General features: G+C 39.3%; 2 protein-coding genes across 6 annotated transcripts in view; both read right to left on the bottom strand.

The window, feature by feature from the left end:
• The window catches only part of Asta-r1 (allatostatin A receptor 1), a 119,724-nt gene extending 113,535 nt beyond the window's left edge, over positions 1 to 6,189 (bottom strand). For both annotated transcript variants that reach the window (XM_076437006.1, XM_076437005.1), the window contains exon 1: positions 1,662 to 6,189. The gene's annotated coding sequence lies outside the window, so the exon portion shown is untranslated. The remainder of the gene's footprint in view (positions 1 to 1,661) is intronic.
• A 1,053-nt stretch (positions 6,190 to 7,242) lies between these two features.
• The window catches only part of LOC143215146 (uncharacterized), a 30,548-nt gene continuing 22,790 nt past the window's right edge, over positions 7,243 to 15,000 (bottom strand). For 3 of the 4 annotated variants that reach the window (XM_076436998.1, XM_076437000.1, XM_076437001.1), the window contains exon 5: positions 7,243 to 8,339. In XM_076436998.1, coding sequence (XP_076293113.1) covers positions 7,336 to 8,339 — 1,004 coding nt within the window. In that variant the 3' untranslated portion in view covers positions 7,243 to 7,335. The remainder of the gene's footprint in view (positions 8,340 to 15,000) is intronic. The other variant, XM_076437002.1, reaches the window with a different exon arrangement.

Raw genomic sequence — 15,000 nt, 5'->3', positions numbered from 1 at the left:
CGTGAATGCTTTAAATCTTTCTGCCGTTTAAAGGTGTCAACTCATGTAATACACCGAAAGTAAGGCAACTTCTACGAAATTCTTACAGAACGACGGTAGGCCACATATTAAAAAATTTTTAATATTCAGTTACCACACGTCCCAGAAAGTAAAAAGGTATTTTTTTCGCTTCAAGGAATTGAAATGTGCAGAAATATGTCGACAAGGTCTCAAGATCTAAATTTTTCATATTGTACTGGTATAAAATTAAAAAATTGAACAGTTTTGTATTCTCAATAAAATTGCAGAATGTGCGTGAACCTAATTTCTTTAAAAAACGTTAAAGAATGAACTTCTCGCAAAAATATTTCATTTTATTCGGGTAAAAACAATTATTCAATTTAATTTTCCACACGGCGCAATAGAGTTTTCTATACGTGTATAAAATTTCAAGTCGACTGATTAGTTTTGAAACTGTATCGCACGCCGATTCCGTAAAAGTGTTTTCGAAATAAACGCGTATACAGTTTCAAGGAATAAAAATAAAAGTTTCGTAGAACTAACAATTTGCTAGTTCTCTATTCGAGGCGAATATTCTAGACTAATTTGTTATTTAAAGTTTCCAGCCTTTGCGTCTACCACGCGTCACAATTTCCAGTATAGCATTACAAAATGGAATTAAAAATGTCCTCAGTTGTGAGAACAGCGACTTCAGTCATTTTAATCAGTGAATTAAAATGTTTCAAGCATAATTCCGTTCCATTTTCTTTTCATGGATATGAAAGTGATATAATACCTCATACAATATTTAAATGTTTAATAATCGATTAGATACCAACATTAATGATGTGAACAATATTTTGAATAATGGTGCACCAATTTTTAGTGGTGACTCTGAGTCACGTGCTAAGGGTTAAAATTGTTATAGAAAGAACGAAATTCCTATTTGGTTCCTGTCTCTTTCAATCAAATCAAATGAAATACGTGGTCATGCACCATGCTCTTTAACATACTTGCGTGCCCATAAAAGCTCTGTTAATACTTCGGTATTGAAACCATAAGAACACATTTTCGAGTCACAGCACCACATAGATTTACGTAAATTCTCGTCAAAAATACATAAAATCCGCAGTCTGCAATTGTTTCAATATTAGCAATAAACCGTTTATTAGAATCACGTAATCGAAACGGCGTAAATTAGAATCGCAGATCGATCACTCGTGCAACGTCCACTGTTTGCGATCCGGCCGCATGTACAATTGGCTCGATGGCAAGACAACACGGCGATAAATCATTTAACTTACTCAGCCCCAGAATCAACACGACTCTTTCTTGCCAAGCATTTCTCTGTTCGCGTGCAAAACCGCGTGCAACACAAGCACATGTCGCACAGGAACATAAATATCGAGCGGCATTATTTTCGCGTAATTAATCTCCTCGAGTGAGTTAGCCCTGCGAGAACGAGACTGTCCACACCAGCACCGTACAAAAGGAAGGTTGCGACTGCGAGTGTGTGTTCCGTTTCATCGAAGGATTAGGGTGATTTCTGTTCCCCGACGGCGAAAAGGAGGCTGCGTACCAGAGATCGAAAGATTGTCGACACGTGACTCTGGGGCTAACGTGACGTCCCATGTCGCTGTTCATCAACAACATTTATATTAGAGCGATCTTCGCATAATTACCTTGGCGTCCTCTCACGTGCCGCTATCCGAGGAGGGGGGGTGGCTTTAACGACCCTCCGCCCTTCCTTTTAGCGGATTAAAGCTGATAAGGCGTAACTGATGCAGATAGATCGATTCATGATTGGTGGCTCAGCCGCTGCTAATTGCCGCACCGGCGAACGTGTTCCCGATGAATATTGCTGGTGTACTTTCCCGGCCAACGACGCGACGACGACCAGCCGAATACATCCGAGCGCATGATTCCTTTTCTTTTTCTCTTTGGCAGCGAACACGCCGACCCTTTCACACCGACCCTACACACTCCGCCGGCGGCGGCCTCTCCATCGGTAGCCCTCCTCAGGAACGTTAATTAATTGCCACACGTCATCCAACGATTTTGCGCAACGATTAATTATCCGGTGTATGGAACACGGCCGAGGATTAATCTGAATGCGAAGGAGACTTCAATTTAACTGAGATCTTCGTTCCCCTCCCTCTCTCGCCCTTCTCGTTCTCCTTGCTTTTACAATGAAACCCGGGGCGTAATGAGCGCGTTAAACACACAATATCGAGAACGCTCCCGTTCTCGGTGGCACTCCGAAAGATCACGGGCTGCTTGATCGTCTCACGAACCAGTCGGAGAAACTCGAAGATATTCTCCGAAAAAAGATCGAACTGTTACGATCCTCTCGCACTCGGCGCACCATCCTTATCACTCTCCCGCCTGAACATCATGCCGCTCAAACTTCCCGGAAACTTTCTGCGAGGTAGCTGTTAATTACTCCCGAATATATTGCCAACTACGTGCGCGCGGTGCTAACGAGAAAATGATCGGAATCTGCTTCGCATATCGGTGGTTTCTTGCTGGAGAACGTGGCCGGCATCGATCAAGAGGAGTATCGTAACGTTGGAACACAATCTGGCCCCGGTTACCAATGATTTTTCATTGATGAAGACGAGATTTTCAAGGCTACACGTGCTCGACTGGCGTCGAGTTTGATCGCAAAGCGGATTGTGCTCGGTCGTGCATTCCCGTCGAAGAGGATCACAGATTCGCTGTGTGATTTCGTCGGAGATCGGCGCGCGATCGATCTTCTTGATTGTCGCGTTTAATCGAATTGAACATCGGCCGTCATCGTTCCGAGCACGCGGAGAATGTTCCCACGTGTTTCCATCGCAGTAACTTGTTTCGGACTGACAGGTCTGCGTGGACGAAGCGTTCTGAGACCGTGAGGAAGACACACAACCGGCGGTGGATGCGGCGCGACTGTGCAGCCCGCGGAATCGGAGACGAGAAACCAAGTCTCGCAACCGTATTCTGCCCGAAATAGGGTTGCTGGATCATTCGCGGAGGGAGGGTGCGAGTGTCATCTACCACCCCTGTCGGACGCCTCCGTCGACTTATCGATTCGTTCTTCTCGGCCGCTAAAATCGACACGCGACTGTACCGTCGAATAGTAACACAATGCCTTGCGAACCGTTCTATTATCAACGGCCTCGAAATGTTAAATGGTGTTAGCATATTCCGTGTCATACCTGGTTTTACACGATTCTCCACTTAGGCCACATGGTCGGTGACCTTCGCTGGACCTTCTGTTCGAACAATCTAATTTTGGCGATACAAATGGCGACGTAATCGTGGAACACTTTGGAGTTATCAGCTGTTGGTACATTGTTTATTGCGATGAGTGATGCAACAATTTGACACCGCGTGATTGTCGTTAGTCGATTGAGATGTTCAGATGCGACGTTTCAATAGCTTATTTGCCAAATAAATTTAATATATGATATAGTATAGAGAGAGAGAGAGAGAGAGAGAGAGAGAGAGAGAGTTTATATTAATTTTGAATAGTTCTTCCAATGTTTGTCATTGAACAGTGTTAATTGAGCCGTTTGTTTTGAAGTGGCCTAAGTCCATTTTCGAGAAAAACCAAGCTAGCAATTTTAATATTTACATTTCTACGTTATCTTTTCATTCTGACGCAAATTGTAACTGATATATTTAAAATCACAATGATTTTGTAAAAAGGAAATTAGCTGGTTAATAGAATGATACAAATTTTTATTGTGAAAGTGGCCCAAGTCCATAATGTGGAAATCATAGACCATGAATTCTTAGTATCAGGACATTCAGTTTTAGTGAATGACAAAGATTTTGGCGTCATTAAAGAAAAATAATTTATCAAGAAGTGCCAGAAAAGTAATAAATTTATTTTAAATGAAATGAAACAAGAGGATTTCATATCAACAAGATTTTTGGAGGATGCAATTTTTAAAAGGGTCAAGAATTCTAACGGGGAAACAATAAATTGATTAAAAATATGCTGAATGTGTTTTTTGAGAAATGAACCATGTAAAATTTTCTATAAGATATCAATGGATGAGAATGCGGAGTTTAAAATACTGAATTTATTACCACGTCAGGATAGACCAAGAAAATTCGAAAATATTGTATTGACACTACTTTATAAAAATATAATACAAATTACAACCGCGAAATACAAGGATATGATGGACTTACATACCACCGGAGCGCCATGACTCCTTCAAATCTCTCCCGCATACACAAAATGTAAATGAGGAGTAAATTGTTATGTAATTTATATAGTTAGAAGATTTCCTGAATTGCATAAATGGTGTTTTTCAAGTTTTATAATGAAATATAAAATAAATTGAATATTGTTTTCTCAATTTGAAGCATTTTAAATTATATCGAATGAACTTGGACTGTTCCAAATTTTATGACAAATCTAGGTGTTAATTTTGAAATTGGCTTAAGTCCATTCTTGGTAAGAAGACGCATATTATTCACTTAATAATTGCTATTATTTTAATAGGAATTGTAAATTTAACTCTCTTAGATACACTTAAGGAGTGTGATACATTGGTATCCTATACGTATATTTTTAATTTCATTGAAACGCAAACTCTTAAATAACCTTTAACAGTTAAAGTTCATGATCTATTACTGCGGTGGTTGATAATCGATTAGAACCTTACCTTAGTGACACTTTATATCATTTATGAAATATTTCTCACGTTGTTGCTTGTAACCTGTGAGCGAGAGAGACACACAGATCACGATGTTATATTTTATTATGAGAAAGGTACAGAAAGAAAATTAAAAATCATTTACTTACACACTTCACTTTCAGATTGAAATATTGAAGTATTTTTAAATGGAGTAATTTTCAAATGGAGAATGTTTACTTTATTATAATTCTAACTATATAATTAACTATAACTATAATTCTTTATTATAATTAAGCATCATAAACAAGATACACCGTTGACGCATATTATTAAACACGTCTACCTACAGTAACTCCATTTATTAACACCTACCCACCTTTATTCCACCTACATAAAACGATTCAATAATTTTCACATGTTACATACAAACCTACTAATTATTCTTTCAAATTATTGACCTCTATAGCAAACATTAAACTTCGAACGAAGATACAGCGAGTGCAAAAAGTATTTGTACACCCTTTAAAACAGAATAACTCTTTTATAATTGTACCAAACGACCTAATTTCTGTAGTCAATTAGAAGCATTGGTTTACGAAATGATATGCAAAAACGATTTTCCTAAAATGATAATTTACAAGGTTACATGCAAAAATAAAAAAGGCATTTTTGATTACTTCTTGATTTGGGCCCTTAAAGAAAATTTTAAATATATGTTTTGTAGATTTATAGTAGTTACATACAATGTGTGTCACACATGCTGAAAATTGATGAGAATGAACACGAGCTACAAGCGGTTAAAAATTGTGAAAATCGTAGTTTTACACGACTTTTGATCAGTTTCTACTTAAAATCCACATAATCATCTTTCGATGCGTGTTGTTTTTTCCTGCGACATCAGATTTCGATGAAATTCGCAATATGTGTATAACTAACATAGATCTACAAAACATATATTTTAAATTTTCATTAAGGGCCCAAATAAAACAGTTTTAAAAAATGCCTTTTTTTATTTTTGCATGTAACTTTGTAAATTATCATTTTCGGAAAATCTTTTCTGCACATCATTTCGTAAACCAATGCTTTTAATTGATTCTAAAAAATCAGATCGTTTGGTACAATTATAAAAAAGTTATTCTATTTTAAAGGGTGTACGAATACTTTTTACACTCACTGTCTATAATAATTCCTATTTCAACGTGACAGAGTTCTCTAAGCAGAACAGTAAACGCCTAAAAACGCTCTTTGACTTTTGTATAGGATAATGAGGGAGTATGCCAGCATATTAATTGCATAATAAACATTCATTTGGTATTCTCTTTGGGAAAGAGGAATTGTAGATTAGCCCGTATTTACAAGTACTTACAGTTTCGTAGCAACGATCGATCAGCTGTTAAACGCATCTAGAATAATTTGGTTAATTACACACGCGCCCGTGGACAAAGGGTCTGTCACCGACACTCATCGCATGATAATTAACCGGTGGATTACAGAGCAACGTTATCAACGAATATCTTCGTTGACCACGTAGGTAATATCAGGCTGTGCCGGTGCAGTCAATTGTATTTATAGACAATTGTATCGTGATACATCATAAAGGTATGGAATGGGTCGTGCTCGATACAAATCAATGACTTCCGGCACCAAAATGTCTGGTATGCTGGTTTGAATATACAATTACTTTTTGCGGGTTACCTGTACAAATCAAGATTCACGTGATTTCTTTTAAAATTGCATTATATATTTATTTCACTTCATTCAACGTTATACAATAATTGTTCTTACTTTCTTCGATTTAGTAACGTCTTGACTGAACAAAACAATAAGTTGCATTGCAAACAGCATCAGACATCACAATATCTTTCATGCATTACTCTATTTTCTTCGTTATCATTCAGAATATTTTCTTTATCTCGTAACGCATGAAATGGATACATATTTTCTTTATTTCATATAGAAGTAAATTTTGTAACAACTAGGATTGTTCGATTAAATACATTTTGTCAACGGTATTATTATTTATGTATCACTTTAAACCAAAGAAGGTTTATGTAACAATTATAATCATTCGACAGTGGCACTGGCTGATCGATTAATTGATATTGCTACGCTTTTCGTACGACTTATCGCGAAATGAGAGTTATCAAGGTAACATATGCTGGGACAGATTAGTTTCCAATAAGTGGATATTAATAACTAGTGCAGATTAAACTTCTGTCTCATTTTTCGTATGTGACCGATCCTTCGAGTATTTATTCCTGAAACTACAAATTATGTGCGAAATAGTAAACGCAAGAAAGCAGTACTAACTATCTAAATATGTATACAGTGGTCCACGAAAGTATTCGGACGCTCTTCAAATCAGAACAACCTTTTTAAAATTGCTTGACTCTTCTTTAGCAATTAGGTGCATTAATTTGCTAAATGACTTTTTATGCCTCTAATTGTAAAGAAAAGAGTCGAATCGTTTGGTTCAAGTTAAAAGAAATTCTTAAATTTCAAAAAGTCCCATTTTTATTTAATTCCTACCTATTAAAATTTTTTCAAACCCTCTTTCGCACGTCATTCAGTAAAAATCAATGCTTCCAAATGCTCAAAAACAGTCAAATCGTTTGGTTCAATTTTTATAAAAGTTATTCCGATTTAAAGGTCGTTCGAATACATTGGCCATTGTAGCACGCGTTAAGCTATTCTACACCGAATGTTCGCCGGCTGAGTAAACTCAGAGTTTCCCGGTAATTTTCTCTAGAACAGCCTGAGTTATAACCTTTTTGGTAAAATCTTTAGCAAAATTGGTCAGCTGATCGCTGAAATTCGGTTTCTTGGTAGTGGAAGGAGGTGGAGGATAGTAACCACCTTGCGGATACCCCTGTGGATATCCTTGAGGATATCCTTGTGGATAGCCTTGTGGATAGCCTTGTGGATAGCCTTGAGCTGGATATCCTTGAGGATAGCCTCCTTGATATCCAGGATTCTGATTACCGTATGGAGCCTGTCCAGGGTATCCAGACTGGCCAGGATATCCCGACGATTGTCCTGGGTAGCCACCAGTGCCACCCTGAGAGGATTGACTAGGATATCCAGCGTTAACTGTGCTTGCTCCAGTTCGTCTGACGCTGTCCTCGTTTACCGGTGAGCTGCCCGGGTAACCGGAGCTCGAAGGATATCCTCTAGAGTTAGAGGAAGGATAAGAGCTCGGGTAGCCACTCGAGCTTGAAGGGTAACCGGAATTACTGCGTGAAGGATAACCAGATCCCGACGGATATCCCGAGTTTGTCGGGTAACCGGAAGAGCCGCTTGAGGGGTATCCGGACCCCGAAGGATATCCGGAACTTGACGGAGACCTGGATCTCGAAGGGGACTCGGACTCCGTGGGATATCCGGACCTCCTCGAAGCGTAATCGGTGTTGCTCTGCGGAGGACTTCCGGACTCGGACGGGTACCCGGAGGAACTGGACGGATAACCAGAGCTTCTCGACGGATATCCTGACGGATAACCGGAAGAACCGCTTCTAGAAGGATAACCAGAACTGGACGGGTAACCGGAACTCGACGGGTAACCGGACGAGCCGCTCCTGGAAGGATAACCGGACGAACCGCTCGAAGTGTCTCCACTTCCAGACGGATTCGACGAATCCGGTGACGGTGCTTGCGCGTCGCTGCTGCTCTGACGTCTCGCTATTATCCGGCCGTCCTCGTCGATGACTTCTGCGAACAATTCGTTATCTACCTCCTAATTGTCTAGGTATGTTCAGGTTTCGCCGCCCCATGCCATGCCGAGACCAACAGAATCATTATCATTCCGTCGTCATAGCGAACGTTTGCTTTGATTCGACCAGGCCGCGGTTGTGTGTGAATTATTAAGGCCGGTATCCTGATTATTTTATTCCATCAATTAGCAGGTTATCAAAGCCAATTACGCGTTATCGCAGCGTTCGCCCGCGCCGAGATGCTCTTTCTCCTTGAACCCTGTCGGTTAATGAGCATGTGCTTGACAAAGCAAGTTGTAATGTACGCGCGCGCGCGTGTGTGTGTGTATGTGTGTTGCTGTCGAGACATGCAATTTGATGTTTTATTAAAATTAGTTTCAACGTAGGTAGGCTGTCTTGTTGATTAATTAATGCTCGATCCGTGCACGCACGTCAACGTTTCAATACTCGTTAGTAATCTCTTGTGTAAAGCATGCGGATGGTGCATTGTAATTTAATGGTGTTTCGCAAAGTTGAAGGGTTGATAAAAAAAAACAAGTAGAACGCTGAATTCCAGATTGTATATTTACGTACCCTTGATAATTACATATAGTATTAGATTAAGTACTCGTTAACTACTACATTTGTCACACGGTATGCAAATTAATTGTCGGACTGTAACATGGCACTGTAAGGAAGAACCCACGGTTGTAAAACTTCGGAAACGCCAATATAATTAATATACTTCACATCCGAGACAAAGTTCACTTCTTAAGTACGATACCACCGTTTATGTCCACTTATGTCTAATGTATTTATGCAAAACAGCAATTCTTATATACTTTTATATAGCCTAAATATATCGAGCAATCAATGTGGCTGGATTGTATGTTTACCGAGATTCTATTAAACTTTTCTTAATAAATCGAGCTATTTGATAATTTTCTACAGAGCATCATTACGTTTCCAATTATTCGAGCAAATCCAAAATGAAGTATAATTCTTGTATGTCTTTCAACCAGAGTCGCCAGATGAAGACTTGCGTCCCTACTCTACCTTTTCCTTCCACCACGGCCTGGTCACGTGGCACTTTTCGGTACCCAATTCGGTACTGGTAGAGAGAGGGTAACTTTTTCCCCTCGATTCGAGTCAATTCCCCTCATCTGGCGACTCTGCTTCCAACCTCTCGTGGAATCGATCCAAACATTGTTAACGATGCTTGTCAGATCATCTATATTCCGTGACAATTGTAGTTTTCAGCCTGTAAAATAAGACTTGGTCCCAAAGCGATCGAGATTAAGCATAAGATAAATGATTCGTAAGATCGTGGAGGGCACGGCGGTTAACCCGAGAATGTCCAGACCCTATTCCCCTGGTTATCGGTGGACGTGTGGGTGTTGTAATAGCCTCTACCACCTGGCTGGTATCGGCTTCCGGGAGTGGTTGCACCACGCGATCCATAAATACGATCATTCCCGAACAACCGATTAAAAATAGAACCGTCCCCAATAGTGTTCCTCGATCCCGAATTACCGCTGATTCTTCCACCGTATCCATTGGACGAAGACCTCGGCGGTGGCGTGGGCGGAGTCGGTCCGATCCTCCACGGTCTTTGTGTCGGATATACTGTTAAATTGGAGAGTGGTAGTCAAAAACCACGATTATACACATCCGAGACGCGCGAAATTGACCTCGCACAAAGTACACAATCTTGTTTTCAACCAATCGTTTAACGACATTAGAAGGTAGCAAAGGTAATCTACCGTCTTTGTCATGATATTAATTTAGATGAGCGATTAATAAAATGTTAGTTGATATTTCATGCTTTTCATCTTTTAGGCTTCCGTGAGCATGCACGATGGTTCCTGTTAGTTTCTTCGTGTGTAAGTATATTGTACGTAATTGTTTTCGTTTCAAACTTCCACTCAGAAATGTTTTTGGTATCGTGCGAGCCCCATTTTACCATTCAACTTGTCCTCAAGATATTTGCATAATGTATCTTTGAAAGCGACAAAGATATTCGAGCTGCAAACGTTGGGTGACTCATATTATAAGTCGTCTTGTTGACAATTAAAATTGTGGTACCATTAATAAGCTGGTATAATCGTAAAGGCATTAATAAGTATAATTAGCGTATTAATGCTGAACTGTAAAAAAGAAACTTTTTAAGAATATGTACAGCAGAAAATTAGAAGAGCAGTTTGGGCAATGTTTAAAGAGCTTGTGTTAGCACGAGAACGACTTCGTCTTTCGCTTAAGCAATATGACCTAGAAAATTCGTTCACGCGGCTTACTCAAGTTGATAACACGTGTCAGGGTTCGACAGTGATAACGAGACCAGTCTTTCGTTGGACATACTTGCAAGACTATCTTAACGTTTCATAGAAACATTTGGAAATCATCGTCTTTTACACAATTGTCGTTAATACGCTTCTCACACATACAAATCTTCTCCTTAATTCGAAAGAAGCTATTATGCGGACTGCGAATTTTTATGCGATTTCAAAATTTTAGATACGAAGATCAGACAACAGTTTCATTTTTCGTGTATACTGTCCATTTAATATCGTAGTCTTTCAAAAATGGAAGTTGAATAAGTAAATGTTTGAAGGAACATTGTTACAAGTTTCTTTCTAAAATGAAATTTGAATAAGCATTGAAAGAACATTGTTAAAAGTTTCTTTAAAAAACGACGCAGTTACTGCAAAGCCTATTAAAAGACTTGTGACGCGTGATATGTTAAAATTGATTATAATTATCAATTGAGAACGCATAAAAGCATAAATTTCCGCAGTCCATTAGCACTAATTAACACGAGTCCTCAAGTATCCATAAAACGAGGATTACCTCTAAAATTCCTTAAGCTAGAACTCGGCTAACATCTTCAGCGAGACTGATTATGTGATCATCAATATTTGATACCTTAATGGTAGGAAAAGGAAAAGGAGGCTCCCAGTGGGCATACATGTGAGCACTCGTATGCTCGCCTTAGATAGGTATCCTCAGGGATAACCCTGAGGCTACCATCATCGAGTACATCTACCCTGCATTTTGATTACTGTACGTACGGATTGGGCTATCCAGAATCTCCAGAGATTACAATCTGGGGTAAAATGTCTCCGAGGTTATTCCTCAGAGTTTGAGGAAGGACAAGGTCATCAGTATAACCATACAAACGGGTAACAATAAAGGGTACCCAGGTTACCGAAAGATTGATAGCGTCCTATCAGACATATTTTACTTAATCTTGGGATATCCACTTGCGGACGGATATCCCGATGACGTCGAACTCGGTGACTCCGATTGTGGTTCTCTGCCGCCATCGAATTCTGCGAACAATCTGTTATCTACCGCGTACAGTCCAGTTTAAGTGTTACCATTTTTCCTTGTTTTCGCATGTCTTTATTCTTTCCTTATCAACGAAGCAGACCTCGCAACAACGCAGATCATTGCTGCATGCGCGAATTGGTAAACTACGGGAAAGAGTGGTGACGGTAAATCTACGAGTCGGTAGAAACATTATTTTTTATTCCGAGAACAATCATTATATAATGGTATCAATTGCTTTCGTCGCATGTGTGTATGTCAGTGCGGAAACAGTTTTGCATTGTAATATATAAATAAGAATTTGTATGCATGCACGTAGAATATTTGGATAACATTTTATTAACGCTAAAAACATGATTTATCGGACGGCAGAAAGTGTTTCGCTCGTAACGAAATCACTTTATCGAGGTACATAGTAGTGCACTAGCTATAAAATAGAAAATAACTCGATGGCTGTTCCATAAAATTTTCCCGCAATATCAGGTACCAAATCAGACGGTTTATGGAAGTTGTTCTCTTCATCCTTTCTGTTTCGATTGGACACTTTGAAAGAGCTATTTCAAGCTTTCGCGTCGAGTTGACTTTGAACCGCTTTCTTTGTATGGAAAGAAATGCGCGTGATCACGATTAATCAGACTCCGTTGTAACTAAATGGAAGACTAGCAAACTGAAAGTTTACTGTAGCGATCGTTTTAACAAAGCATCACGATTTCAATGTATTTCCTCTTTTGCAGGACCTTCACGAACTCGTACGCACGTTCTCGGACATCGTTATTCGTTATATCAGTGCTGGGTAGTATTTGGCGAAATAAATATTATATTTCAAATACGATTTGATGTCTTAATGTGGGATATCAAATTTTGCAGAATCAAGTATTTCTATTTTAACAATTTCAACCACCACAATCAAATATTTTATTTTAATAATCTGATATAAAAAAGTACTTTGTAGTAATGCGGTTTTCTGCATTTATTCTTTGACTTAAAATCTGGAAGGTTCTATCGACGAAGTGTTAGAAGAAATTATGGCAGAAACCAGTTCTAAATAAGAGTGATAAAAAATATTAAAGTTGAATATCTTGTTTTGCGTTGTTTTAAAACTCGAAAAACTTCTTATCTTATAACTTATGATTGTATCAATGATCGAGAAAATTATTTAAACTCACAAATGTATTAAACACGAATCATTATTACCAACAATAACGTTTAAAGCAAAAGAAATAAATTAAAATAAATAAGACGTTTCGAAACGAAATCCAAATGTTTTCAACATTTTTCAAATATTACTTTTAAATAGTATTTTAAAAACATACTGTACCAAATAAGATATATAAATATTCACTATTTAAAATAGTTTTTTACCCAGCTCTGAGTTGTACAGTTGCACAAAAATAACCTTCCTAAAGCATCATTATGAAAATATGTTGTAACTTTCTGAAAGAGTGATTTTAACACGATGATTTTGTCTAACTAGGCCCGACCAAACACTTTTGGCATGGTTGAACAATTTTGTGGAACGACTATATTAGTACAGTAAAGTCGCGATTCTTGTCAACCAGCCTGTGTTCTGCACGGACAACTATCGCATACCGACATTATTTCATTATGACTGCGTCTACCGCGCCGGTCGGCCGAGAATTCAATCGTAAGCCGAACATAGAGAAGGACAGCATGTACAGCTTGTCAAATCTAGCTGTGCGGTTGACCAAAACTTAGGAATGCGCAGACAAAAACAAAGACCGCACTCGACGAGAGAAGAATGCAACATATGAACGTACACACCTCGTCAAAAGTGCGTACTGTCCATTATTTCTTACAGCAGTAAACATACAAAACAACTGTTTATATGTTTGTGTGAATACACTTGTGTCACTTTACTTTTTAACTGAACTGTCGCTACGTGCATCGTTTGACAGGTGACGATCAGTTCCCATCGTTGCGAAGTCCGACTTAGCATCTCTGTAATGCTGAAATTTGGAGGCAGATGAGTCGTAATTCTCTGGCCGCCGCCAGACGGCGCATGGTTCCAGGTACCGTACGTGTGCGAATGAGTGTGATTGTGTGTATTCAGCAGCGCGCCCGAACCGCACACGTACGGTACCTGGGACCATGCGCCGTCTGGCGACGGCCAGAGAATTACGACTCATCTGCCTCAGTTTTTTGAGGGAAGTTGGCACACCTGTATAATGCACCGTGCGCCTACCTGCCATTGCGCAGCGGGGAGGTTTCCCCTTGCGGGGGACATTCTGCCGCACAGCTAGTTTTGACAAGCTGTAAGTACGGATCAAAGAGAACACGCGGGCCTTTGAACTGTGCCGGCGTCGTCAACTGTCCGCGTCTTTCTTTCCCATACACTGTCCTTCCTTGGCCGGCAGTGGAGTGAGTAAGCACCTGACAACTATCGCATACGCGATCGTTGACAACTATCGCAACTTTACTGTATACAATAAAAGCTCCTTCGTTGTCCAGCGCCTACCCACTCCACTGCCTGTCAACGCGACGATTGATGTCGGCTCGGGTATATCGGTGTGAACACCACAACATTGACTCGAATGAATCGAATTTTCAAACTTCTTAATTTTCATTATTTTTTCATGGGACTTTCACTAGCTTATTTCTGGCATTTCTCTGATTAAAATGACACCAAACACGATATAATTTCAACTGTATTTAGTGCTTTAATCGATGGTGAAAATTTCGAACGCAACGAAGAACAGCGTATGGGACATTCTTTGAACTGTGCCGGCGACGGCGACACGCTTTGGTCACCCGATCCGTATTTCATTCTGTCCTTCTCTATGTTCGGCTCTCTACTGAAGTCTGGCTCGGCGCAGTCGGCGCAATATCTAGACGCAGTCACAAATCAAAAGCGATGTGCAGGCACGGTCGTTGTCCGTGCAAACCACGGCTTTTGGACAACGAAGGAGCATTTATTGTATATTGATAACGTATTTCAAGATTATTGAAATCAATGGGAACCTCCCATCATTCCGAATAATTACCGAAAAGGTTTGAAATGCAATTATACGAGTAATATAGTTTGACCAAGTTGTCAAAATCATCGTGTGGATGACGATTGCTTTCTCAATGTCCTACCATTGTTAAACAATATTAATATTTCCATATAAGAGAGCGTATACAATTCTGAGTAATACTATCGTGTTCAATTGGATATATCCGTGTAAAATTCCTTTCATAGTAATCTCTTAATATTAATGAGTATATCGAAGTCCAAAACGGATTTATATACCAAAGTTCATTGCTACGAACGTAGTCAAATTCATTCAACAAAAATTACTCTTTTAAATATCTTCCCTCGATCCTTCGATTTTAGTACTCCACACACAAAGAAAATAAAACAAATAAATAAA

This window comes from Lasioglossum baleicum, chromosome 13, assembly GCF_051020765.1.
Source record: "Lasioglossum baleicum chromosome 13, iyLasBale1, whole genome shotgun sequence".
In the NCBI taxonomy this organism is placed as follows: domain Eukaryota; kingdom Metazoa; phylum Arthropoda; class Insecta; order Hymenoptera; family Halictidae; genus Lasioglossum; species Lasioglossum baleicum.
This window is presented reverse-complemented; position numbering and strand designations above follow the sequence as displayed.